The sequence below is a fragment of the Harpia harpyja genome, chromosome 1 (genome assembly GCF_026419915.1).
Source record: "Harpia harpyja isolate bHarHar1 chromosome 1, bHarHar1 primary haplotype, whole genome shotgun sequence".
In the NCBI taxonomy this organism is placed as follows: Eukaryota; Metazoa; Chordata; class Aves; order Accipitriformes; family Accipitridae; genus Harpia; species Harpia harpyja.
This window is the reverse complement of record NC_068940.1, coordinates 94381439-94407884: the sequence shown is the minus strand read 5'-3', so window position 1 is coordinate 94407884 and position 26446 is coordinate 94381439. Positions and strand designations below refer to the sequence as shown.

At 39.8% G+C, this 26446-nt stretch overlaps 2 protein-coding genes across 6 annotated transcripts in view; both read right to left on the bottom strand.

Moving 5' to 3' along the window:
• Positions 1-980: 980 nt before the first annotated feature.
• Positions 981-7630, bottom strand: GJD4 (gap junction protein delta 4). Its single transcript, XM_052789834.1, has 2 exons — positions 7501-7630; positions 981-4115 (listed from the first exon to the last, which is right to left on the bottom strand). The coding sequence occupies exons 1-2, from the start codon at positions 7562-7564 to the stop codon at positions 2932-2934; spliced, it is 1248 nt and encodes a 415-aa protein (XP_052645794.1). The 5' UTR covers positions 7565-7630; the 3' UTR covers positions 981-2931.
• Positions 7631-22269: 14639 nt separating this feature from the next.
• The window catches only part of CCNY (cyclin Y), a 133911-nt gene continuing 129734 nt past the window's right edge, over positions 22270-26446 (bottom strand). For all 5 annotated transcript variants that reach the window (XM_052806166.1, XM_052806191.1, XM_052806173.1 and 2 more), the window contains one exon: positions 22270-25286. In XM_052806166.1, the coding sequence (XP_052662126.1) occupies positions 25170-25286 (117 nt within the window). In that variant the 3' untranslated portion in view covers positions 22270-25169. The remainder of the gene's footprint in view (positions 25287-26446) is intronic.

Genomic DNA, 26446 nt, shown 5'->3' with positions numbered 1-26446 from the left:
AGGACTTATGAAACCAATTCACAAACTTAAAAGACTAAACCTTTGCTTAAACAGCAGAAAATCATGTTGCTTCCTTGCTCCATGTCTATTGCTTCTTTCACTCACTCTCTCTAGGACATCTAGACATCTTCACAGTACCTTAACATTCAGTGATATTGAATATAAGGAGAAATTAGAGATGATCCTCTTTGTTCTTTCAAACAGATCTTTCCCATTTTCTCCTCCCCATTGCAGATGCTCCTACCAATAATCACTTTTAATTTGCTTGAGTTGTGGAAGCTCAGAATAGTTCAAACACATTTGCACATCTTCCCTTGGTCTTCCCTTGCCAGTAGATCCACCCAGTTTGTAAAATTGTGTCTTTGTAATTACTAAATGTGACTTAGAAATAGTTATTAGAAGAGACTCGGAGGCATTCCCTTAGGAGCAGGTTGTTGATGCCAGAAGCTTCTATTCACTCCCCAGTGAAAAGCCCATACAAATCCTGCTGTTTTAATATGCAGTTTTTATAAACTCATTAGGTGCTTATTACACTGACTCTGAATTATGAGTCAAAGGGTCCACAAGTCCTAAAAGCAGCCAGGTCTGCAGCTGAGTGACACAAACCAAAGGCCACAATCTCACAAGAAGAAACTGCAAACAGAATAAGGAAGAAGTTCACTAATTTCACTTGCCATTTCAAACACAAACAGGATCTTTCTGATTTGAAATGACACTCCTCAGTCATTAAAAGATGTCTAACTAGAGACACAAAAAAGCAAACTGTGTCCAGCCACAACGCATTTATTATTTATCCTACCCTATTTATATCTCGCACTGAGGGATGTACACGATAGACTGAATCCACATTTGTTCCTTGCATTCCTTCTCACAGCTGAGGAGATGCAATGAATCATAAAAGGTTTCATTGTTGCAATGTTTTGTCATGGTATGTGTAATCAGCACAGACCCCATTAAAGAGGCTTTGGGGGATGAGAAGTTTAAATATTTAATGTTTTTCTGCCTATGATAAGTTTAATAATTAATGCTGCTCCTACCCTGGAAATGACAAATCATACAACAAGCATACATGATAAAAGAAACAAACACAGCTAATAGAGAGGAAAACTTTACTCAGAAGGTAGTAATTAAAAATCTCTGTAGCATGCCTCAGGATCCCAAAGTACTTCGCAGGCAGAAGAAAGTTCTGCCTCCCGATCCAAAGAGCAGTTCTGTCCATCTATTAAGCTACCTAATTTCTGAGGGGATGCAGAAGATGAGGGATAATTAAGTGCTAGTCTTTACCTTGCGTATGTGAGGAAATGATACACAGACACTATGAGCCAAACTGTCTTAATGACTTCCACACCGACGGGAGAGAAAAAGGACAATGTGAAAGCTGTTGTCCCTTGATGTTCTGCACAGAGGAGCCAGCCATTAAGTCATTACAGAAAGTTGTTATATAGCAGAGTAAGAGCAAGACTGGATCTGTGCCTGTTTTCTCCTTTGCATGGGTCTAAATGGAGGGAGCTACTCCAGCATCAAACAGCGTCTACAAATACCAGCTCTTGCCACCCTCTGAATAGTCTGTTTTGTAAGACACTACCACCAGTATATTTCTCTGAGTACATGCTCCTCCACATCCACTCCCACTGATGATCTGCAGGTATATGCAACCTTCAACCCCCACTGACTCGTAGCTAAAAGAAAATTCAACTCACGCACCACTGTGCTTCAGTGCTGGACCACACTTATGTAAATGCAACAGAGTTAACGTTGATGGAAAGTACAAAGCATGACAGTAATAAAATCTTCTGAGATTCACTCAATTTAGACACATTTTCAAATTATTAGCATCAGAAGTCTGTCAGACAAAGAGGGTGAGCACTTTGATATAGACATTGCCACAATATCCTTCTCTCGGGGTAGAAACCGTTTTCCCTAAGCCCAGGTCTGAGATAATCACATTGTGGGAGAAATAGGTATATCCAGAAAGTGACTCATCTTACCTTCAGAGATGCCTAAAACAGGTCAGGTGACTCATTCCCCCTACTGAAATCAAGAGCCTAGTGTGACTATTTCAGATTGAGACAGGTAACACCTTGTAGACATGTCAGTAGTGCATCTACACCAGCACAGTCAGCTGTGCCAGGGCATGGGCACTGGAGCTCAGTCCCCTGCATTGTCAAGCTGCTGGAGCACTCCCTGACACACTTCTGACCCACACCTCCTAGTTATCTCCTGAGCAATTCTCGAGCGTAAGACCATTCCCAACAGCTAATCTGGATGCAGCCACCCTGTTTTGGAGGCTAATGGAGTTGAATAACTCAGACATGGTCAGACTGTACCAGTTGACCTCAGGGTCAGAGAAAGGTACTGCCATGGCATTGCTAACTAGGATAGGTGTAGCCTTCAATCAGTAAGATCCAAGGGTTTTTTTACACATTAATACTTTGCTACAAAACATGTATTTTTATTTTATTCGCTGTCTACTCTTCTTGCTTGAATATCCTTTCTTAGAGTGGGCTTAGAGAATTTAGTATGAGGAGATAAATTAACCTTCTGACAGTAGACAACGTACAACTGTGTTTAAAAGTCACATCTTTCCTAAGCTCAATCTTTTGCAATAAAACTAGGCTAGGGTAAACAAGGGTTCACATGTACTCCTGGAAAACCAGGTCAGTCACACCAGTGACAGTCCACAGCTTTTTAAAGTCATTTACACTCAGAAAAACATAAAAGTTTTACATTTTCCAAAGAATAGTTCTGTTAATGTAATATCCTTCAAACTCTTATCCAAGGTTTTTGCTTCCTCTTCAATGGAGGAACACAGCATCATTGTGTCTCTGCAGCATAACCCAGTCAAGGGATCCAGCTGAAACTACCTGAAACCTCCTCAGTGATGCAATGATGTGTCCTGCCAGGGTCATAGGGTAGTGTTACCTCAGGGGCCTATACCCATTCTGACTTTTTTGACCTCAAGCAACTAGTACTGCTATAATTTGATTGTGCATCAGGGTTTTTTAGCTCAGCTGAAGGGTAGTATCCTAAAAGCTTGCTCTGAACTACAGAGGAAGAAACGCCAAGGTGAGACTTGATCTGAGGTCTCAAAGTCAGGGCAGTATCTTTAATGAAGTCTTGCTGAAGCTTGGGTCTCCCGTGCCTGCATGTAGTTCCTTGGTGGTCACCGGCACACAAGGGTTCTTCAGCGCTGTCTTGCTTAACAGCAAGTTCTCCTAATATACAGGGCTTATTGCTGTTGCTGTTAAGGTTAGTGCTGGCAGTTTGCTGAGAGACCACTTCAGCATGAAGAACAGCCTCTTCTTCCTCTTCAGAGAGAAGTGAGCAGGAGCCATCACTGGTCTGGCTGCTATTTGATACTGGACAGTCTTGATTTTGAGGTGGAGAAGAGCTACCATGCTGTACTGGGAGAAGATTTAAAATGCACTCATTCTCTACGTGGAGGTTTGCCAGCTTGTTCTTTTGGTTTCTTGCTGTCATTCTCTGGAGAGCACAGACAAGATCAGCAAGGCTAAGCAGAAAGGACAGGCTGCTGACCCCCCAGATGAAAATCATCATGATGGATTTCTCAGTGGGCCGGGAGATATAACAGTCAACTGTGCTTGTACAAGGTGAATGGTAGCAGGAAAAGCGCTCAGGAACAAAAAATCCAAAAAGAAAATATTGCACAGCTGCAAAGGCAGCCTCAAGTAGTGTCCTAAAAAAAAGATGAACAGTATATGCCCCAGAAAAATTAGGGACACTTAGGTTGTCTGCACCACAATCTAATCTATTGACAACAGCACTTCTACAGAGCTCCTTCAGGTCTTTGGGGCTTGATAAACCCTTACTCCCTTTGCATCCATGCACCAAACAGTGCATTCTTACAATGTACGTAGCTACCTTGTGCAAAACATAAATGCTGAATGCAGCATAAGGTAGCAGAAGAGACACAGTCTGAATGAGCCAGAATCTAAAGTGAGATACAGGAGAGAACAAGTCATAGCAAACGTTGGAGCATCCTGGTTGCAGGGTGTTGCAGACGAAGCGCTCCTGCTCATCTTGGTAGAGTGGATAGCCTGCTAACACTACCACTGCCATCCTCAGCAGAATTATTAACATTAGCCAGATCTTTCCTAGAAGAGAAGAAAAGAAAAAGAGTCAGAGCACTGAGAAGGAAGGGAAGGCAGGTGATGTAGTGATGCTCTCTCTACACCCAAGATATTTGAAGAAATAGCATCTACAGATCAGTCTCCCCGCTTAAAAACTCCTCTTTGGCTTTGTTTTGACTGGGACTGAAACTTGTGTGAAAATGTGTTAGCTGACACATTCCATAACCTTCATCTAGACTTGCCAGTGTAGAATCATAGAATCATTTAGGTTGGAAAAGACCTTTAAGATCACCGAGTCCAACCAACAACCATGCCCACTAAACCATGTCCTAAAGTGCCTTGTCTACGTGCTTTTTGAATACCTCCAGGGATGGTGACTCAACCACTTCCCTGGGCAGCCTGTTCCAATGCCTGACAACCCTTTCAGTAAAGAAATTTTTCCTAATATCCAATGTAAACCTCCTCTGCCACAACTTGTAGGAGTATGTAGGAGTTGGACGTACAATAAGCCATGCCAACTGAAATCTCAGCCTAATGAAAACACTCTGAACATGTCCAAATCTGATAAAGAGAGTTCACAATTGAGTTAATAATCCCATATCACTCACAGTTTTTCCTTGCTGTTGGGTTCATACCTCTGCACCTGAATTTTGTCCTATTTCAATGATATAGATCAGCTAACACAGTATGAAACTCTTCTAGATACAAAAGATTGTTCCATGACATAGTATTTGTTCTTAGTCTTTGCCATGAAATTGTATGTAAAGTTTACTATAGCCAACAAAATCTCTCTGTTGTGACTAGACTGGTATTTCCTAGTGAGCTAGTTAACAGGTGCTATTAGCAAACTTATGCAAAATGTTCTACACGTACATTTGTGTGTGCATACGTGCACCCCAGTCATTTCTCTCTGCTGCTTCTTTGGTTACCCCATCTTGATCATGTCTTCCAACCTTCGTTCACCTTGCTGCGCAGCTTCTCTCAATTCAGATCAAAAGCTCCCTTCTGTCTTGATACAACACCAAGTGAAGCCTTACAAGTTTGGTATTTTCATATATTGCTTACTTCATCTTTCCCTGAATTCTTTCATATGATTGCTCTAGGTAGGGCTTGGTCTCATCCACTTTGGTTGGAAAGATCAGGCCTTAACCTTAACCCATTACACCAATAGCAGTGAAAGATCAGGCATTGATACCCTACGTATCATATCTTTTGAATCAGACTGTATTGTTCATGATAGTTTCTTGGAGGACTTTTGGATGGGGTAGGTTTTTATTAAAAGTTTTTTGTAAAGTTACACACACTGCTGTATTACTGACAAAGTTATTTATTAAAAAAAGAAAAAAAGAGAGAGAAAAAGAAGAAAAGAAAAAAGAAATCCTTTTCCTGGGCAGGATAGGAAGGCCTAAGGTTATACTGTTATATTGTCAAAAATTAAAAATATATTCTGTACAAACATATGGAAAAATTCAACATTTGAGGTTAAGTTTAGCACTTGAATTTCTCAAGTCTCCTTTTGAGTTCTGTCACTAGTTCCCTACATGGTTTTGAAAAAGTAATTTAACTTAATAATCCCCTGCTTTAATTTCACGTATTTTTAAAACATGCCAAGAAAGGAGAAAAAACCAAAACACTTAGGAACAAAAAGCAAAAAAAACCCCCCAAACAGAAAAGAGTGATAAGATTAATTCTGTGCTTTAAGGAATGATTAAGAAACCAGTTGTAGTCGTAGACAGACAAACAGCAAGAATCAGTGACTAAAGAGAAGCATGTTATATGGAGTTAGTGGTTGAGAAATGCACTGAAAACCTCAAAAGTCATTAATAGTAATTGCACATCTCACATCCACACAAGGTTTTAAAGATAGTCTGTGAGATAACACCAATACACATTCTAAAGGCTTTTAAAAAATCCAGATCCCAAAGCATTTTTTCTACAAAATATACAATTATTTACAGGTATTGTCTTGAACAACATTCTTTTATATTCAAATATTTCTGCAACATTGTATACCTATTATTGTACTGAACATGCTGTTCAAATGCCCCATATAAACTCTTTGTGGCTAGTAGACTGATTATGGGCTAGAACAGTAAAACCGCACTCTGAAGTGGAAAAATTTCAGCTGAAAAAAGGTTAGGGATATATAAGCTGTATGAGAGATCATCAGAGAAACCTGCTGCTCCTGGCAAAATAATGTATTATCTAATCATAAATAAATTGAGGCCTTTCCATTTTATCTTTAATTACCTGAACTTTAGTGGTGGTTTTGCTGTGTTTTCAGCTTCCTGCATTTTGGTGACAGGCTGTACTGTTACTCTCTTTTTGACATAGTGTCAGTCAATAGAAAACACCAGCTGTACTGAATCAGTCATCTTTAGCAAGCAATGTTTCATACTTAGGTAGCATTTTTTTCCCTGTGAGGACCTCAGAGTGTTTGAAGCACATTAGTTAATTAAGCTCAAAATACTACATGCTATTTCACTATCAATTTTTAATTAGAACATGTACAACAGGGAGTGCTGCTTAAGAAAAATCAATGGCTCCTTAGGAAGTAGTTTAGTATGACACATATTTTAGAGATAACCCCTCCACGCATCACCTTCCTTAATGACTCAGTCTTGATTAAACGTACCAGAACAAGCCCCTTCACCCAAACCCCTGGGGCTTAGTTGGATACTCCCTGCAATGCACAGCATGAACTACAGCAACTGTCCATGGCTGGAGGCAAAGGGTATTTGGAAGGCCCTTGAAAGTTTTTATCTGGCTCACACTTTGCTCAAAGTAGCCCATGAAAAAGGAACAGTGTCTTAAATAATAAGAAAAAAAAAGCACTCGGATGACTGTTAGTTGAGGAAAAACCAACTGTATTTTGTTGGGTTTTCTAACAATACATGTGATATTTGTTTATAAAAATAAAGAATGAAAAGCAATGGTAATTAACCACAATGGTAATAAACCACAGACGACTTCCTGTAAAAGAGAGGGTTTTTTTTCTCTTCTTTAAACTTTTTCATTAATCACTAAAGCTATTGCATACATTCTACCGTTCACTTTATGTGGTATAAATAAAGTGTTACTTCTGTGTGTTTTCACCATGATCCCTACAACAGCCATTAGAGCTGACTGGAAGCTTAGGCACCAAAAAGAGACAAATGTGAAAACCTTGCTAGAATTTTTTACATAAAGTTAAAAAAATATCTACCAGAGAGGGAGTAGGAATCTGTTTAACAAGAATAGAAATACATTAACCACTCATATCATGTATCTAAATAACAACTTCTCATTGTAAGAGAGGCGTATCACAGAGGCATAGTTAGAAATTAAAGTCAATTATCAGTAGGACACTTGGGTGGCTTCAGGATATGGAGCAGCAAAAGAAAGAAGAGAGCTTTTTTAAAGTACTTACCTACAATCGTCACATTATAGTTGAGTGTGACAATCAAAAATCCCAGCGAGTCCCAGCGCTCCATGTTTGAACAGTCTCACAATACTTCCAGCTCCTGATGTCCTAACAATTTTGGCATTTCCAAAGGATATTAGACCTGGGAAGGCAAGAAAGGGGGAGGGGGGAGGAAAAAAAGAGGGGGGAATTTTTGGTGAGGTTCAAGGATGGAAATGAGAAACCCAGCCACAGCAATGGACTGATGAAGGACTATTTTGATGATCTGAACAGGACTGTCAGTTTTGGACGTTGGAACAAATCTTCTTAAGGCTTTAACAGTTTGTCTTGCAAAAGCTCTAGCTTCTCAGATCCAATTGCTCTTACCTCTTGTGTGGATCTTCTGTCCAGACAACTGCAAGTAGACAAACAACAACAGGAGTGATCTCTGCCATTGTAGACTATTCTTACCCTCCCGGGGCATACCAGCCTCCTGGCATTGCTGAGATATTTCAGCAGTGAAGGACAAGGAGAGGGGAGAGAGGGAAGAAAAAGCACAGACCAGGAAATAACAGACACCTCTCTGTCTCCCCACGAGAACTGCAGATGGATAATAGAAGGAAAGAGGGTACAGAAGGACGAGCATTCCTATGTTTGAAAGGCACTTTCAGTTTAGCTCACTGGAAGCTATCCCGTTGCAATTTCCCAAAGCAATTTTGTTTCTAAAACACAGCCTTCCTGACAGGACATCATGGTCCTGTCAATCACAGCCACACCAAATTTTCTCCTGTGTGCTGAGCCAGCCAGCAGGCTGAGCCTCCCTGCAGACATGAAATAAAACAGGGGAAGCTTTAAAAAAATAAAAAAAACAAGAGTGGGGGCTGGTTTCCAAGATGCCACAAGTCACTTACTTGTAATTTATATCAGTTCTTTCTGCCTAAACTGCTTGGCACTCTGGACATCACTCAAAAGATCCTAGGGCTGATTGCCCAGCATTTTGAAACCCCAGTAAACCTCTGCAGCAATGATGGAGTGAGCTGTCCCCTTGGAGCAGGACAGCCCTTGGGGTGAATGCTCCTTGACTGCTAGGTGCAATTGCACAGCATGTCCTTGACACTGTGTGACTGTGCTGTACCCCAGGAAAAAAGCATAGATGGAAATAAGACTCTCAGCTTTTCTTTCCTCACCCCCACCATACCCAATTCCCTTGGGGAAAATAATCTACTACCATTTTCCACCCGCTGTTGAAGTACTTATGGGATGTTACTCTGTGCTTTTTAGTCTGTGCTGTGATAGCGAGAAACATAATGTGGACGCTTACTGTCAGGAAATAGTATCGGTAACTAGAAAAACAGCTGAAAAGGAGTCTGCGTGTGATATACCAAGGGAGAACAGTGATGTTGTGACAACCTGACACCTGAGGGCTCCTGGGAGCCCAGGCACAGGCTTGTCACTGCAACCCTGCTCATGTGCTTCAGCCCACGACTGTTCCTGGGGCAGCAAGGTGAGTCGGCTCACACAGGGAGCTGTGTGCTGATACTGCACGAATTACTTTCAGTCAGTGTGACTAGGCTAAGCTTTATGACTGAAAAAATCTTATCTGGAAAAAAGGTAAAACTAATCATTTAGTGAACTGAAATGTAGCTGTACAAAGAATTTCTCCCCAGCTCCCTGCTCACAGTGCGTGCAATGCCTTGGCAGAACACACTGAGCATCCTTTCTGTAACGAGCCCCATCCTAAGGAAACCCTAAAAGTGCAGTTCGAAAGGATAGCACTTAAAAACTCTTTATCCACTAACTGCATACAGAGATTTTTAATTGCAGTAGTAAATACAGGAGTTTTCTTGGTTTCAGAATTGATTTAAGTAAAATATTTGCCAAACAACCATTTCTTCTGTTACCGAGTTGTATTTATGGCGTGATGATGATTTTAGCTTCATTTCCCCCACACACACTTTTTTCTTTTTTCAGAGATGTGTGTGTGAGGAGAAGTATGGGAAGGAGGGAAAGCTGGAGGAGGGGAACAGAGAAAAGATGCAAATGGCCAAGATATAAATTATGCTGAGATATGAAGGTATTCCTGGTTAAACATCCTTTGTCAAAAATAGAGTCAGGAATGCCAAGATGGTGGCAGGATATGAATGCTTAACAGCTGCATCCACACAATAGACTATAAATTGTCTCTGTCAATATTGCCAGTTAAAATATCCTTGCTCGTCGTTGCTGTCAAACCTCTACCATTTGTGAAAGAAGGATGACAGCTAGGGATTTAAGCACCCAAACTCTTGCCTGCAGAACTATACCAGGCGACAACATCTGATCCCACAGCATGGATGTGCTGAGGTAGGATGGCCCATTTTCTTCTAAAAGAAAGCAAGCAACATCACCCTCCAGACTCACTGTGCAGCCTAACTTAGGGCTAGGTTTACATCAGAAAGCCTAAATTCTATTTTAGCTTTTCCAGACAACTTTAGCTTTTTTATTTTAGCTTTTCCGGACAGATCGTATCTTACTTCAAACCAACACTTCTTTTTGTGGTGTGTCCTCTTCCCAGGTTCAAACTGGGAAGAGATGCAGTCTGTCTAGCAATCCAGGACACCTCAGAGCCAACTTTGATTTATTGCACCTCGAGGCCTCCTTTGGCTGTGACCTGGGGCAGTTTGGTAAAAGAAAGGCAGGGCACATAAACATGGCAATGTCAGGGCATGGCCCTCAGGGGCACTGCAGTGACAAAAACTGCCTTTGAAGCACCAACATGTCTGTAGAAGGACAAAAACACAGGCCATGGGCCTGCTCTGCTCTGCAAGTCCCTGTCATCAGTCCAACTTTGGGCTACAGGCTGAGGTGGCCGTTATTAAGTGTTTGGTCTCTGCAAAAGCATAAACTGTAGTTTCTTCATCCCTTGACTCAGCACTGTCTTTCAGGCCAGGGTTCCCATCTGAAGATACTCAATATTGTATCTGAAGATACACAGCATACAGTTCCCCTTGTTTATTATTTATCTTTAGCTATTCCCTGTTTGTCTGTAAAGACTGTAAGCAAATAGGGAGAGCGATATTACAGACACGGATATAGCAGCAGAGGGACTCTGGCTCCGCAGTGCCACTAGTTGGTTGGCACCATCTTCCACATCAGGGGACAGGCACGTGGTGCACAGCCCCATCCCTCCATACACAGTCCGGTACTAGAATCTCACAGACAACTATTCCCAGGCTATAAAGTTGTCAAACTTGTGAACTTCCACTGAATTCTAGTTAAATAAGGGAGGCAGGTAGAAAACACTGACATAGTTTTAGGTAAAGCTAAACTTTGAAACCTGGTGGTATCTCATCACATCTGATTTTAGGAGGCATCCTAAAAGCCACTGGAAAACTTTCAGAGATGAACAATGAAACATAAGAAGGTGCAATTAAATCTATTTTAAAATTCACAACTGCTGTCCACATTTCTAACCCCTTACCACAGATCCAGGCTTGATCCTGCAAAAATTCACGGATGTGACTCTGTCACTGTGAGTGACCCACTGAAACTTTCTGAACTACCGGAACTTCATCTCACTGTGGACCTGTGTCACGTCCCTAGGCTAAGACCTGGGTTACTTGGCACAAAGCCCAGCAAAGACACTTCACCTAGACTGTGGCTCAGAATGACACCCAGAGGTAAGGCACAGTTAGCTCGAAGCCACTTCAGGGCTTCCCAATCCAGGATCAAATCAGTCACCCCAAAGGGTGCCACAGTCTACATTACATGCCCCCAGACTCCAGAAACTAGAGGCATTCCCCTGGTATAGCAAATCCCAACCACATCTGTCTCGTCCAGTCAACACCTACACTAACGACATGTAAATGCAGTGAAGTGGGAGTTACTACAGGAGATTGCACCCTACGCAGCACCTGACAATAGAGCAACCTCCCTCTACCAATTTAATTAATGTTAAGGCAAAATGGGTCAGCATAGCAGCTTCCCTGATACAGAAGGGGATCTGGCATTTCAGTCCAAGTTCTTTGGCAGATTATTATTTAAGAAAGAAAACACACAGATGCATATCTAATATTTTAAAGTCTAATTTTAAAATCTATTTAGAATTTTTCTAGTTAGCAAAAAATGATGTAGTAGTGACCAATTTTGCAGTAAATCTAGCTCTTCAGAAGGTGATCCATAAATTCAGGGAAAAAAAATAATGGCCTTATTTTTAAAATTTGTGTAATACAGCAGAAGGATGAGAGAAGGAAAACAAGCTAGTCACGAAGGACAACAGCAAAGAAGTAGTAGGAAAAGCTGCCCAGAACAAATGTTCTTTTTAAGACATACATAGTGCATATGCATGCACATACATGTCAGACAAACTTCAAAGTAATGCCACAATGCATGTAAAAGCCTACTATCGCATACACATAGCGAAGGAGCCAACATAGCATGGAAAGCCCTTGGTTTATGCAGGCACACGCAGCGCTGCACACTTTGCATTCCCTGGAACCTCTGTCCGTCTGCCACTAGGATAATCACTGCAGGCGGAATACATTCAAAAGTAGCCTCTCCCCAAAACAGCTATTGTAGCTATACAGACATGGAGAAAGCAAGAAAATTAAAACTCCAGAATTAGGGCTATGGAGCTTACACACACTGAGGCAGGGGAGTGGTGAATGTTCTCCATCATGAACTATTCAATGGGGAGCTTAAACAACGTGCTCCTACTCCCCACTGCTCAGCCTCAAACCCATCGGTCCCCAGAAGTGGCACTATGCAGAAGGTCTTTTAGGAAACTTTCAAAGAATGTGTCCCTCTTCCCCTTCCCTTTCTGTCTACCTTCCACTCCCAAGAAGGAGATACATACACATGTGCTCAAATATATATAAATGCCTATGCATGTATGTATGGAACAGCCCAGAGGGACATTCAGAATAGAGGAGTTCAGCTCATTTTAACTGCTTATATTGGTTGGACTTGAAGTTGCTAACTTCCACACTAGCTCGGTTATCTCGGATACTTAAGCTTGGTGCCTACAGTGCCTCACATGTGTCTTGTTGTCTCCTTCTTCCTCTGCTAATTTAGTAAATCTAAAAAAAGACTGTGTTTTACTGCATGCTCTTAAGAATTTAGACTATTCTTTTACTTTGCCTCAAACAGACCCCCTTACTATAAATATTTGAAGGTTCAGAAAGGTCATCTTTCTGAAGGGAACCTGCTTCTAAGAGGACAACAAATGGAAAAAGCAGCTCTCCTTCAGACTTTGGTTCAGCAACCTCAAAGCTATTCAGCCGAGAACTTTAAACATTTCAAGACTAATATGATGAGAAATTAAGTAATGGGAAGAATATTCTCATTCAGGAGCTCAGGGCCAATTTCTTCAAAAGTATTTAATTTTACTAAGTAGTAAAAGTACAAAGTGAGTCCATGGGATTTTCAAAAGCACATTATTAATATCTGCTTAACTCCCACTGAAATAGGTAGCTACACCAGCACATGACATTATTACTGAAAGTTGCTCTGCTGTAATTCAAAAGAAAATCTAGTATAAAAGAGGTTCCATCTATTTTTTTTAATTCTGCACTTAACATTTGACACCAAGTTTTACACTTACATTTTTGCACAGTGCAAATCTGAAGGTTTGGAAAGTTTGGGGATCCTGTATTTTATGATGAAGCTGGTGAACGCATGTTTCATTAGTGCCCAACACCTGACATTAATGAGAGGCTGAGTTCTTCGCTCAAGCGGGTTCAAACCTAGCAATGGTCAGACAGGCAAAAAGTATGGTGTGCTGATATCGTGGAAATTCTTTAAATAAGAAAAATGCCTTAAGTAATTGGGAAATAGATTTCATAATAAACAGAGGATGGCTAGAATATCTTTGGCTGACTATGCTTTAAATTTAGTACTTCTATGCTGTCGCTTCTCAGTATGAACATTGCTAGTTTTGTGGAGAGCAAATAGATCCCTGTTTTCAACATGCACAACAAAAGGGGTTATTGTGTCCATTCTGGAATACCAGTAAATAAATCTGTCATCTCAGGTTTAACATACAGGCAGCCGCTGTGGAATTAAAATAAGAGTTCTTTACACCTTCTTGTGTTTCATGGCTGATCATTTTAAGAAACAAAACCTATACTGTTGTCCCTGTTATTGAATGCTGACACTGCTTTTTCCTTCACTAGGGACAGATGAATTGTAACTACATGGTCATTCAAACAAAGCACTAAGCACCACGGAGGAAAGGCTAAACCCACACAAAACTTAAAGAAGGAAGCTGAAAAGAGAAATGTGATGGGGTTTCCTCTATTTCACATACAGTTTAAACCTCAGGAATCACTGCAGGCAGTGCTGAGTGTGGATTTCTTCTTGCATGTGAAGAAATGTCATTTTCAAGCTAAATTTGTTCCTATGCAGAAGTCAAAAGGTACATTCTTTTAAAACTCATCCTCATCTTGAAAATATGACTTTAAATCCCCCCCAAAATCTGTGTCCTGCACATAATAAGATCCTTATCCAGAAGAGTATTTCTGTCTAAAAAGAATATCATTTATCATACTGTTTCACAGTAAGAGACTTTTTGATCTTCAGCTGCGTTTTAAGAATAATGAAGAAAAGAATCCAATATTCCTTATAGTTGCTACTCACAACTTACTAGTGAAAAAAATTAGTAGATTTCTTGCATCAATATCAGGATGTACAAGTTAATGTACATACATCTAGCCATAGGATATCATCTACAGAACAATAGACAAATGAGTTTTTGAACCTCATCTTGATTTTACAAGATTTGTTTTGACCTTAATCTGTGACTTGCCAATAGTCTATTAAAGTTTAAAGTGGCCTTGTAAGAAGTACTTTAAATAAACTGTAGCTAGGCCAACTTCCACAACATTGGGAAAAAAACCCCAAATTATAATTTCAGGATTTTAATTCCCCCACCACCACCACCTTTGCTTTACAGCCCACATCAGCTTTGCCAAGTGCCTACAGTTTCCATGGTTTCTGTTTTGTTTTCTCTCAAAGAGTGTTTTTAATAACTATCATTGATGAACGCAGAACATACTGGGCAGGACACAAGGAATTCCCCTGTTAAACTGCAGTAGTACTTGTACTTAATGTATTATATCAACCAGGATTTTTTGTTTTAAAGAGAAAAGCATCATAAACTTCAGCTTGATGGCTCAGTCCTTCATAAAATTAATAGGAGTTCGTATCTGACTTGTTTATGCCATTGAAAATTTTTACCATAACCCCAAAAGGGTAATGTGGATCCTGAAGGATTTATTCTGATGTTTTAGAAAGCGAAAGAAAACAGACGAGAATCACCAAGAGTGGATTTCCCTGCAGGACCCCATCCCCAAGGCAGGCTGCAGCTGGGAGCCCACTGGCACCGCTCACCTCCCCGGGGCCAGCTCCCGGCATGGTCCAGGGCAGGGAAATCTCACACGGTAGGTACGTCGTATTTGGGCCAGAGCAGAGAGCAGTAAGGAGATTTTTGCCAGGAAGGTAAACCACGGCATAAATGGATAAGGAGGACAATTTAGGTCCTGTTTCAGGTGCTGTTTAGGCAGGGGGAGATGAAATACAGCCTGTCCCGTTCTTGTGTTCAGCCTGCCACCGAGCTGCTAATCGATACTGCTGAAACACGTAACTGTTGGCTTCGTACTGCAGCTATTTAGCTTTTAGCTATCAAAGCTCTTGGGAACTCACTGCTGTCTGTAGACATCTCCCGCTAGCTGATTACTGGACAGTTGAGTGGAAAAGAGAGGGATTCCTCAAGTCCTACACAGTTCATGCTACTGGAGGAGGCCAAGAAACATTACAGCTTCTGGAGACACAGTCTGGGCTATAACATGCAAGAAAATATACAGCAAATACATTGAATGTGATTCAACAGAATATATTGGTAGCCTTACCCATAAAAGTGTGTAAGAAGTCTTTCTCTACCATCCCTATCAATAACGTATTTTGGTTTGTTTTTAAATGATAGTTTGACAGTCCATTTTCCATGAAGCAGGACTACTGATTATGCTCCGTTTACTTACCCACTACTCGCATGGCACTTCAGCCTTTCCATTAGCTGTGCCCAGTACAAACGCAGACTGAACAGCCTTGCATTTCTAGACTTACACTCCTTAGGCTTCGTTCCAAAGGTAGCTTCCTGCCAGACCTGAGAAACATCTCCAGCCAACCAAGATTTGCCTCAGCAAAATGTTTCAGTTTGCTTGGGTAAAGTGATTTTGCCCACTCAAAGTTATCAAATAGCTTCTACTGAAAACTCTTTTAGTACCTATAATGAAATTTGATTACTGTGGCATGAACACAGCGTGCAAAGACAAAACAGGACTATCAGCTCAATTTTCTGCCTTTTCTGCATTATGACAGATACTTTGCCATTTCAGTCTAAGCTACAAAATTGCTACCAGTTACAGTGTTCCTGACACGCTTAAAAACTGTATTAGTTCTTTTAACTGGCCACAGATATTTATGGGTGTATTCTCTTGTGAACTACATTGTGCCTCCTAACTGCTGGTACTATTTCAGTTTCTCTTTTTGAAATTTTTTTTATTATTATTGTTTTCTCTTTTTGCTGCCTTTATTTCCCTTCATGGGAAAAAAAATATTTAGGGCATCCAAAAAGTCTTACAAAACATCTTAAAGAACAGTTGTTTAAGTACTTTAACCCACTCAATTTGCCCATGATGTTTTCATTTTTGGGAAACCAATCCTATAAATTACCAGATACCTGCATTTCTGAATATAACTGTATTTTCTTATGTACATGACAAATGAAGTTATGTCATGTTTATGTATATCTAGACAATTAATCTTTCCTTCAATGATCAAATTCATTCATCTGCAAAAATAGAGAACTGTGGATGTTATAACATCTTATGGATTTGAAAATCAGCACAAGTCCTTCAGGACATGTTTAAACTGCATTCCCCACAGCAATACTGTTGCTTCTCCACACTGAAGATAGTCAGGAGGACTTAAAAGTTTTTCACTTACTGTTAAATGTTACGGTTACTTACATATTGACTAATGCTCCATTTAGTGGTTTGTGGCAGAATCCCCTAGACACCTATTTCTGATCTGCAGGAATTCCTGTCCCAGATTGCGATGCTCAGAAGTAGGCAACGGTAATTTTCACTTCAAGTAATGTGTCCCTCTTACTATTCCTACCTTCAGCAATTTTGTGGTTCATCCCTCAGGTTTAGAGGTTTCAACTCCTCTAACGTTGATAAAGTAACTGTACGCACCCAACGGTGCCTGATGTGAGCTCAGTGTTTCAGTTCAGCTCTCCCTCTGTTCTTGGGGCAGGTGGTTGTTACACAATTGTACTTGATGAGACTTCCATCTCCCCTGGACTTTCACCGATTTAATGCGCAAAACCCGCTGTATACACTTTTGAAGTATGTGCAGATGAATAAGCCAAAGAAAACCCACTGGCTAACAATCCTGCTCTGCTCTGAAATGCAAAAGAAAGGTTCCGTAAATCCTGATGTAACCTCCAAATTCAGCATTACCAATGATCTGTGTAACCTAACCTTAAGAGCAGCACTGCTGCTAATGCAGGTATTAGCTAGTGGAGCAGGGAGGAGACCAGATTAGGTCTGCTTAAAAAAAGCCAGGAGCTCCGGCCAGCATGCAGGGTCCCGAGACCCAGCACAGCCCGCGGTGACCGGTATGGCGGCACAGGAGGAGGAGGCCAGGCAGGCACAGGAGGATCGCTGCAGACCGACGCAGACAGAAACGGCTGCAAATACGGGTTAGGTTAGAGACGTCCGGGGCCTGTCGAAATTATACAGACCCAATCGCACGTGAACGCACCGTGTACATAAGCTGACAACACAAACCAGCGCGGACCTGCAGAATTTGATGTTTTCAGTGCCCAGGTCTGCAGCATTTGATGGTTCAATGCTCGGGAGAGGGAGCTGGGTGGCAGCTCAGGATTTCAGCTACAAGGCCGAGGGTGAGGAATTTGTGGGGGGCTGCTGCGGGAAGCTCGACCTCCTCGCTTGCTTCCTCGGCCCGGGTGCTGGTGCTCAGCCTGCCGGCCCCTTCCGCTGCCCCGAGAGATCCTCTTCCCCCGCTTCCCCGAATCTCCATTTTATACTGCAGTTCAGCCTGACTTCCCTGGGAACGCACCTCAAGTCTTAAAAAGGGCTGATGGCATTGGGGATTTGTGTTCAAATCCTCAGCAATTCTGCTTTCAGGACAATACAGTACATCCAGCAATAGATGCTGAAACTGTTTTTAGGGACATTTTATGAAGAAGAAAAGCTGAGGGAGACAGATATTAGAGTCTGCTGAAGAAATCAAAGTTCCAGTTTTCTTCTGTTCCTTGTCCCCCCAGTCCTCTGAAGCTTTCAGTTTATACGGTAATTTGTAAAAAGTTCATTGTTCATGTTACAATATGAAGGGGACAGTGCCAAAAACTGCAGTCTTGTATCACTGGATGTACCTATTCTTAGTAAGTCAAAGAATCCAGACAAATACATTCCTCGGGAGGCAAACAACAGGTTCAAATGACATGTAAAATAATTGCCTTTTCCATTAGCAACTGCCATAGAAATTCCTTATTTAATGCAATTAATACCAAAAATAAATGCTCGCACGCACACTCACATACTGAAATTGTCAAGGACAATTCAGCTCAAGTCTGAAATGATACCCCCCCCCCAAAATGGAAAAATTAGATGCTGATCTGCAATCTATGTATTTCAGAGAAAATTCACAACTGATTTCTTGCCCTGTTTCTTTTTATAAAAGAAAATTCTTTTAGAAAAGTTAAAGGGAAAATGTTGCATCTAGGAGTCAGATATCTAAGCACACAAATCTAGCTAATGCATGCTTTAGCTATCTGCACGCTTTAAGGAACAGAACAACTTTGTTCTGCCACATGCCAGCAAAACAGAGCAGAACAAAAAAAGCCTTTCTGATGTACCGTAATGACAGGCCATCACAGAAAAGTAATGATTCCATGGTCTAGATTTCTCACAGGTCAGAAACACTGAAAATGTCTTCACTGAAATTCAGGAGTAGATTCATTATTAAACAGGGACGCAGAAGAATCAGGCCAGTCCTTTATTCACTGAAGCTCGGTGTCAGGGTGACATGACCATAATTTCTCTAGATGAAGTCAATACTGCCCCTTTATGCTTTGTAGTATTTATTTCTGTTCAGCTGAACAGAAGAAGTCTTAAATCCAAGCAGAGCTGGAAGATCACTTTACCTGACAGTATTAAAAAATGCCAAGATATACCCATTTTGCTAAATTACAAGTGTCATTCCTCTAGTTTCTCAGAGGACAGATTTAGAATTGCTGCCCTATAAAGCACCATTAAAGTACACATTCATACTGTGGACACATTCCTATGGTAAAATGTAAGGTGCATACTTGTTGGCAGTAATAAGTAAGTTAAATATTTAACATTAAAAATGCTGGTGGTGATTTGGATATTTAAACCATTTTCACTTTTGTGCAAAGCAACTACATAAAGAAATTGGAAGATAATTTTCCATCTCTGTTCACAGCTCTGCTAGTGCTAATGCAGAATTACTGTAACTACGACAATGGACTTGGGGTTGGTTTTTTGGGGGGGAAGGGGGCGTCTGCAATTCTTTTCACTCTCCCTCCCACCCTGTGACTTCAAAAGTCTCATTGACACTTATTGGGAGGTGTCACAAGCAGGCGACTCCCTTTACCCCTCTCTTTACACAATGTTCATACTGATGAAGCCCCACAGCACCACCAAATTAACGCCAGCAGCTTTTTTTCTTAGCAGGAGCTCTTCTACTTTTTTTTTTTTTTTGTAAAGTCTACCTCCAAATATTATTGATTATATTCCAGTACTTGATAAAGTGTGCTAACCTTTTGCACACACAGGATGACCTTTTACTTTAAGGCCACAAAAGGAACAGGACGTAATTATTTAAGTAATGTGACCACCAATACTTTCCAAAAACTACTAGATAGTGTATTAACACCAAGATAGTCCTGCAATTCTAATGCACGATATTCAAGATTATTTGGTGTATGTATTTTATGTGTTGCTTTTGTGCCATTTTGCTCAGTGTAACCCGGTCTTCCTCCTCCTAGGATTTATGGCAATACAGTCTGCATATCCTGAAGGGAGTCAATTATCCCTCAAACTCCTTGCCCAAGAAATTTAACATCATCACGCTACTTGAAGTATCATCAATGCCTTTTGGTATTAACACCACAGAAGATATAAACACATTTGTCTGTCTTTATTTCCTGATTTATTTTAAAGCTATACACACCTAATTCTGCCTCATAACCCTTCTAGCGCACCAATCCCCATCTTTTTGGCCTCTTCTTTTTCCACAGAAGAATGCTTAGCTTGCCTGAAATACATGAAGGAGAAGTATGTGGTCACAGGATGATCTGTATTGTTTAAATATAAGGCAGCAAGTATATCACAGCTGCCAGTTCCCAAGATACTGTTTCCATGGAGAATAATTTGTACTAATGTCTAAAATAAAGGGGCATGAAAACCCAGAGGCAACGAAGCAAGAAAGCATACAGATAAGAGAAGAATGAGCTCTAGACGTAAGTGTGCTGCAGAATCTCTCATGTGAAGGAGGCGTCTTCCTCTAACGCCTGGTTAGTAAAGCCCTCATGTCACATGCGTAAGTCTTCATCTGCCTTTTGAGGATGTGCTTCACTGCCAGCGAATTCAAAGGGGGCAGCAGCGCTAGTTCCAAAGATTCTCTAGCTTCAAAGTTTTACTTCAGTAGTTACCACAGCACCCCAGTCCAAGTGGCAGAGATGCAAGGAAAAAGGTCTGAAACTAAATTATGTAAGTTCCTGGTGAAATTGTATTTCACGAATACAATTTTTGACATTTTGTTGTTATTTGCTGCTCTCAATCTGTAGATACCATTGACATCTTCACAAAAGATACTGTCCAGTGCCTTGAGTGAACTTTACAAACTCTTTAGAGAGATTCTGGACATAGGGGAAATGTAAGTATACTGTCACGTATCATCACACCAAGAAGCTTGCTTAGCATATCATCACTGAAGAGTATCTCCAGCAGTAACAGTTGAAAGTCTCCACCAATAATGCTGAAACACATTACACATGGTGTAAAGGGCATGAAAAAAACAATTTTTTTTTTTCCACATAAAATTGCACCAGACCAACCACTCTAGAAGGAACACAACAAATACAGTCGATTTGTATTGCTCTGTCGCCTGCCTTTCTTCAATCTGCCGTCCTGTTGCTTCTTTCTTTAATGGGAAGAGCCTGATGACCCAGCCCAGGCAGCAGAAGCAAACTCAAGCATGGCTTTCTTGGCTAACATGTTCAGTCCTTTTCAAGCTGCGGTTCTGCGATTCACCAGTCACTTTTTGTGAATTCTCATAAGAGGACCCAGAAAAGCAGGTTCATACATGGTATGAAACAGTCATTTTCAGCATCATAATCTATGTCTGCTATTGCTTTTGGTTTCCTTATGATCAGCAGCTTTTCTTCTAAATCTCGCTTCCTTTTTTAAAGCATTTTCTCCTAACAGTGGTCACTATGTATCTTCTGTCATTACCTTTAGTTTACACAATTCAGACTGTCATCAGTCCTGTGGTTTCCTCAAGATGTAGTTCAGCTGAAGAGAAAAAACAGAAACAGCAGAAAGCTACTTACTGCACTTTGGGCATAGATACTAACATTTCCACATACATGGAGGTCACATTCACACAGGTATGTTTGTGTTTATATTTGTTTTCTCAGAACCCGTTAGAGACACTAAGTGGGCACTCCACTGTGGAGGTAGGCAGATGTTTTCAACAACTGTCAATTCAAGTTAAAAAAAAAATTAAAAATTCTGATTACAGAAATGTGTTTGAAACAGAAGTGAGGAAAGTGCTAAAAGCTAGGTTGAGTGAATTCCTTATGATGACCACATAGAAGCAGCGAGCAATATGAGTCTGTGGTGGATGTGCAGCACTTCAGTTAGTAGTTTAAACACGTCATTGGAAAATGCAATGTTTGTTACCAACAAAGGATGACTGTATAATTTGTTGCTTCAGCTGTTAAGGCTTTGGTATTTTTCTGGTTCTGTCCTTTCAATTCCTCTATCCCCTCCCACATACTGCTATTTTTATATATAGCCAACACTACCAGATGTCACTTTGTCATCTGCCACCAATACACCATCACCCTTTTCTGGTGAGGTTTTTGCTACTTCTAATCTTTAGGTAATAGCTACCGTTTCTGGCATTAGGAAAGCTAGGAAGTAGAGAAAGAGGTGTTGAAAAACAAAGTCTAAACCAAGACTCTGTAAATGTAAACAGTTCTTGCATCCTGTTTTTAGTTTACATGATAAACTAAGCTAAATAAGCTAAGGGAAACTAAGCCATATATGCTGATCCCTCTCTCTCTCAAAAAAAAATACAATTATTGAGAAGGATGCTGTTATCCTGCTATGGGACAGGATTTTGTATGCTTTTAGCAATAGAAAACATGTATCATTTGAAAGACTGATAGGGTTTGTGGAAGGCGGAAAAGGTGATTTGACTTTTTTCTTCTTGTTGCACTTTATCACGCGACTCCAGTATTCTCAGTCCCAAAGAACAGTGTCTGTCAGAATGATATATATCACCGACAAAAAATTAAATATAAACAAGTGTGCAGATGGAAAGAGGAATTAGGGAAACATCTCTGGGCTGCAGAGGGATGCATGAATAAAAGCCCTTACAAGACACCTTTTTCAAATATTTATCCAATTACCAATGCATAAATGACCAAATGAATGGCCCACTGGCTCAACATATAAAAATAATTCATTAAGACAATAATGCTTGAAGGGACAGGTTTATTACATCTCCTACACCTTTTCATTTCTGAGCCGGTGACCAAAGCAATAATGAAAACCTTAATCCAGAAAACATTTACAGCGAATTTAGTTTCAGGTTCTGAAATGAAAAACACAATGTATTTGTGCTGTTAATTAAAACACCATTTGGTTCTCCTCCCTTCTCACACCCCGGGTGATTCTCTAGCCTTGCAATGGCATTTTCCATACAGTATTGCTTAAAAAACTACACTAAACACAATATAATCCTAAATAATAATTCATTTTTAATTACATGGTATAGAATACCTTGCAAACAAAAGACACTCATTAAGATTTACTGACAGGTATTGTATTTTTTGGCAACCCTGGAACAAACTAGAAGAAAAAGCAAAGAATTATCCTATAACCATGAGGGAAAGAAACATCCATCTACATGTAGAGGATTCATACAGCAAAACTTAAACTAAAGAAAAAATCCACACTTACAGCAGATTTTTTTTTTAATTCTTAGTGCAAGAAACATAACCAAGTTAATCACAGAATCAGTACTAATTAAGAATATGGAAAATTCTCCTATACAGAGGTAGAGTCCAGTGCACAAGGCTAAAACGATATTCAATAGTCTAAACAAGACTGAGCCAGGTATTACGGAATCCACTTTTTAAAGTATCAGACTGTATGTACATACATACAATAAATAGACTATACAATCTTTAAAGTAGTTTAATAAACTTCACAAAAATTATAGTAGATGCATTGAGATCTTTACATAATCCAAAGTTCATATCTCTATCACCCAGAAATGGATAAAACCAATATTCCTGATATCAAGTTAAATGGAAAATAGTTTAGCAAAGTGTTGATAAATCAAAATATTTTACATACTTTAAAGCCTAAATTTATGCTTATAAAGGATGAATTTCAAATGCTCTGAAAATGTTCGTTTTGATACTATCTGTAAAGAGGTTTCAAATGCTGTAACTTGCATTTGTATTGTTATAAACACTTTCCTTACATTCCATGTTCAAGGGAAAAATGGACTTGGATACTCACAGTTCTGATGCATTGGCACAACAAGAAGTGATGAGAATTAAATTATTTTAAAGGCCCAAAGGACATCAGGTGAATTTATGGACAAAACCTTCATGTCTCAAACTACACAAATCACATTAGAAAGTTAACAGAAAACTGTTTGGTATTACTACTTCAATCCTGTCAGTGCCTCTCCGCCCGGAGGCATCCGATCAGCATTGCACTGGAAGTCAAGTGTGCATCTCTGGGCCCCTGGGTTTGCTACAAGCCCATAGGGCTTAATAAAACAAATACAGAATCTTTATGGTTTATCACAGCAGTGCATAAATCAGGGATGTCTGTTGCCATTCATTTCAGTGATAGTCGCAAAGAAAGTATTTCAGGGAACTGAGAGTTTTCAGCTATATCTTTCTAAACTGTGCAAAAAAAAAAAAAAAGGGAAAAAAAAATCACCCTGGGGCGTTATAAAGCAAATACGCTTATACTGACAAGTTATTTTCTAGAAAAGGTTCTTACAAATTCTAAGGTGGCAAGAGCTACAGTAAGAGGGAACTAGTAACAACAACAGAAGAGCTTAATAATCAGAGTCGAAAATTATGTTCACAGTTTGGTTACTTTTAATTTCTGTAAGCACCTAAGCTGAAAAACACGAGGGTTTATATTTTAGCTTCAAAACCGAATCTACTTGTGACAAATACCTTGTTAAGATTTCCATTCTGCTCTTCTACAGGCCTTCTCACTGGAACAATTTTTTTTATTATTTTTTATTTTATACAAACAGACTCACTTTGATTTAAAGTAAACATATAAAAATTGAGAATATTGCTTGCAACAATGGACCTGGAGGTGAAGGAATGAACTAGTCAGGCCATACAAAAAAAAAAAAAATCTTTCTCAAAATGAATTCTGCTAAACTTCTAATGCTATGAAAATCTGCAAAAAGGATCACAAGATCTGTTGCAAATTTCAGAGATTTGGCCCAAGTCTTATCATCATCATCTGAATACTTTAATAACTGTATCTTTATATTAAGGAAAAATAAATGATTCCAAGAACTCAGGAAGGCACACGCACCTAAGTATACTATAAATAAAACACATCATGAAATTACGAAGATCTTCTGATCCCTGTACACTCTTTTGGTTCAGCACTATGGTCAAGTTCTCTCTTTTGAAATACAATAAAAGGCATACAAGAAATATAACATATGCATAATAATTATGAAGAATAATGCTAATAAGACAGCTTACGGAGAAAAGTGCAGTGAAAAAACCCAACGCTATTTATTCAGGGGCTTGTGCTACTGTAAATACAGACTTCATATTTGCTGCTGTGCAAGGGGAAGAATTTATCCTGGGAAGCAGCAATGAGGAACACAAAACCCAACAAAAATAAAACAGATATTAAGAGAAACCTTTAAGATGGAACTCTCCCAACTTCATTCCTCTAGTGCACAGTCATCTGACTACATGGTTTGTTTTCATGCTGCCATTTCTCTTCATGAGTACAGCGTATTAGAAAATGGCACAGTTCTTAACTATTTTTCTGCCTCTACTTCATTTTTTTGTTTCTTCTTCCAAGCACCTGATTTGCTGTTTCCTCCCTCACAAAAAGGGTAAAGCTGTTAGCGAAAGTGAGAAAAAAATTGTTGCCCATCTTCTCTCCCAAACACCGATTTCTCCATTTCTCCTTCCACTAGGTATTTTACTCGTGTGCTACACAACGGGGAGGCACTGTAAAGGCAGCTCGACAGATTTAAAAATAAAAAAATCAAAAGTCTTTTTTCTTTATCCCTTCGCCCCCAGCCCAACCCCCGAAAAAATGGATGGATGAAACAGTATGTCCGTAGGAATATTCCAGTCTCCTCTGTTAGGAGATAATAGCAGGGGACCATCTAACCACAGTCAGATTGTCAGCACTGACTGACCGTTTCTTTGCAGCTTTCCTGAAGTCCTTATATTTATCTTCACACAAGCGGGAAATGGCCTGTAAGACAGAATAATGAAAAAAAACTCAATTGCATTGACCACAGCTGTACAGGTAAAATAAAAATAAATGCAGATTTGTATACATAGGTAGAATTACGAAAAGTCACTTCATTAGGCAAAACACATGAAGAGCTTCTCCCCAAATCCTCATTCTCATTTTATTAATCTTAAAAGAAACAAACACACTGACATTGCATTGCCCCCCACAGCTCCTTTTGAAGGACTCTGAGCATATTCCAAGCCCTTTATTTACAGGTTAACCATTACAAATCTCATTGAGGTAGCTGACAATGCTTACCCACTGCTATATGGTAACATATATAGCACTTCATTGGTGAAAAATCGTGGAAAACATAATAAAACAATTATAGAAATTGTAAGTATTTTGGAGAATTTATAAAGAGGATCGCTCATAATTTTTTTATTTTCTAAAAAGTCTTGTAGTAATTATATTTTTCTCTACTGATAAATGATCTGGCAGAATACTCGCCCTGCCTTGCTTACAGAGCTGATGTTTACTGCCTTTTGGAAGGAGGTGGTGATTTCTATGTGATCTGGCTACCTTATATGGTGTCAGTGGGAAATGTAAGTCATATTCAGAATAATCTAATTTGCATTAAAAATACATAGAAATGTTAAAAACCTGTTAAAGAGAGAGACAACCATCATTCCAATGTTGACTCCTATCATACTGCACTGGAGTTAACATTTTCTGTTTCTTCTATTGTTTTTAGCCAAGTCTAAAACAAATATTTATTACGGACCTCATATGCACAAATATTCTGTGCGCTAAACCAGCATGTCTATTAGAGTTCATATGGTTGGGACAAGCTATGCTTGGCATCAGTAGGGATGTTAACTCCGGTGATCAGACGCGCAGAACTGCAAAGTTCACTGCAAGGAGTACTCGAGGTCAAATTAAAAAATAAGATGAACTAAACCAGTATTTTTGTGTACTCAGGAATGCCTGTAAGTGATGTCTTAAGATACAATGTTTAATAAAAAGTACTGTACAAACAAAACCAGTACAAGTGTTTGATTATAAAACAAGGCAATACAAATAAACAGCCTGACTCCACTGATCATTTTCTTTCTTCATCTTAACTTCTATAGCACAGGAAGTTGTAGCAGTGAACAGCCCTTTAATTTTAATAGTCC

Bases quoted from the DNA above. Each gene is read 5' to 3' on its own strand.
- GJD4 (XM_052789834.1), bottom strand. From the start codon at position 7,564: ATGGAGCGCTGGGACTCGCTGGGATTTTTGATTGTCACACTCAACTAT. The intron at 4,116-7,500 runs GTAAGTACTTTA...CTTCTCTTCTAG, and splicing joins CTATAATGTGACGATTGTAG to GAAAGATCTGGCTAATGTTA.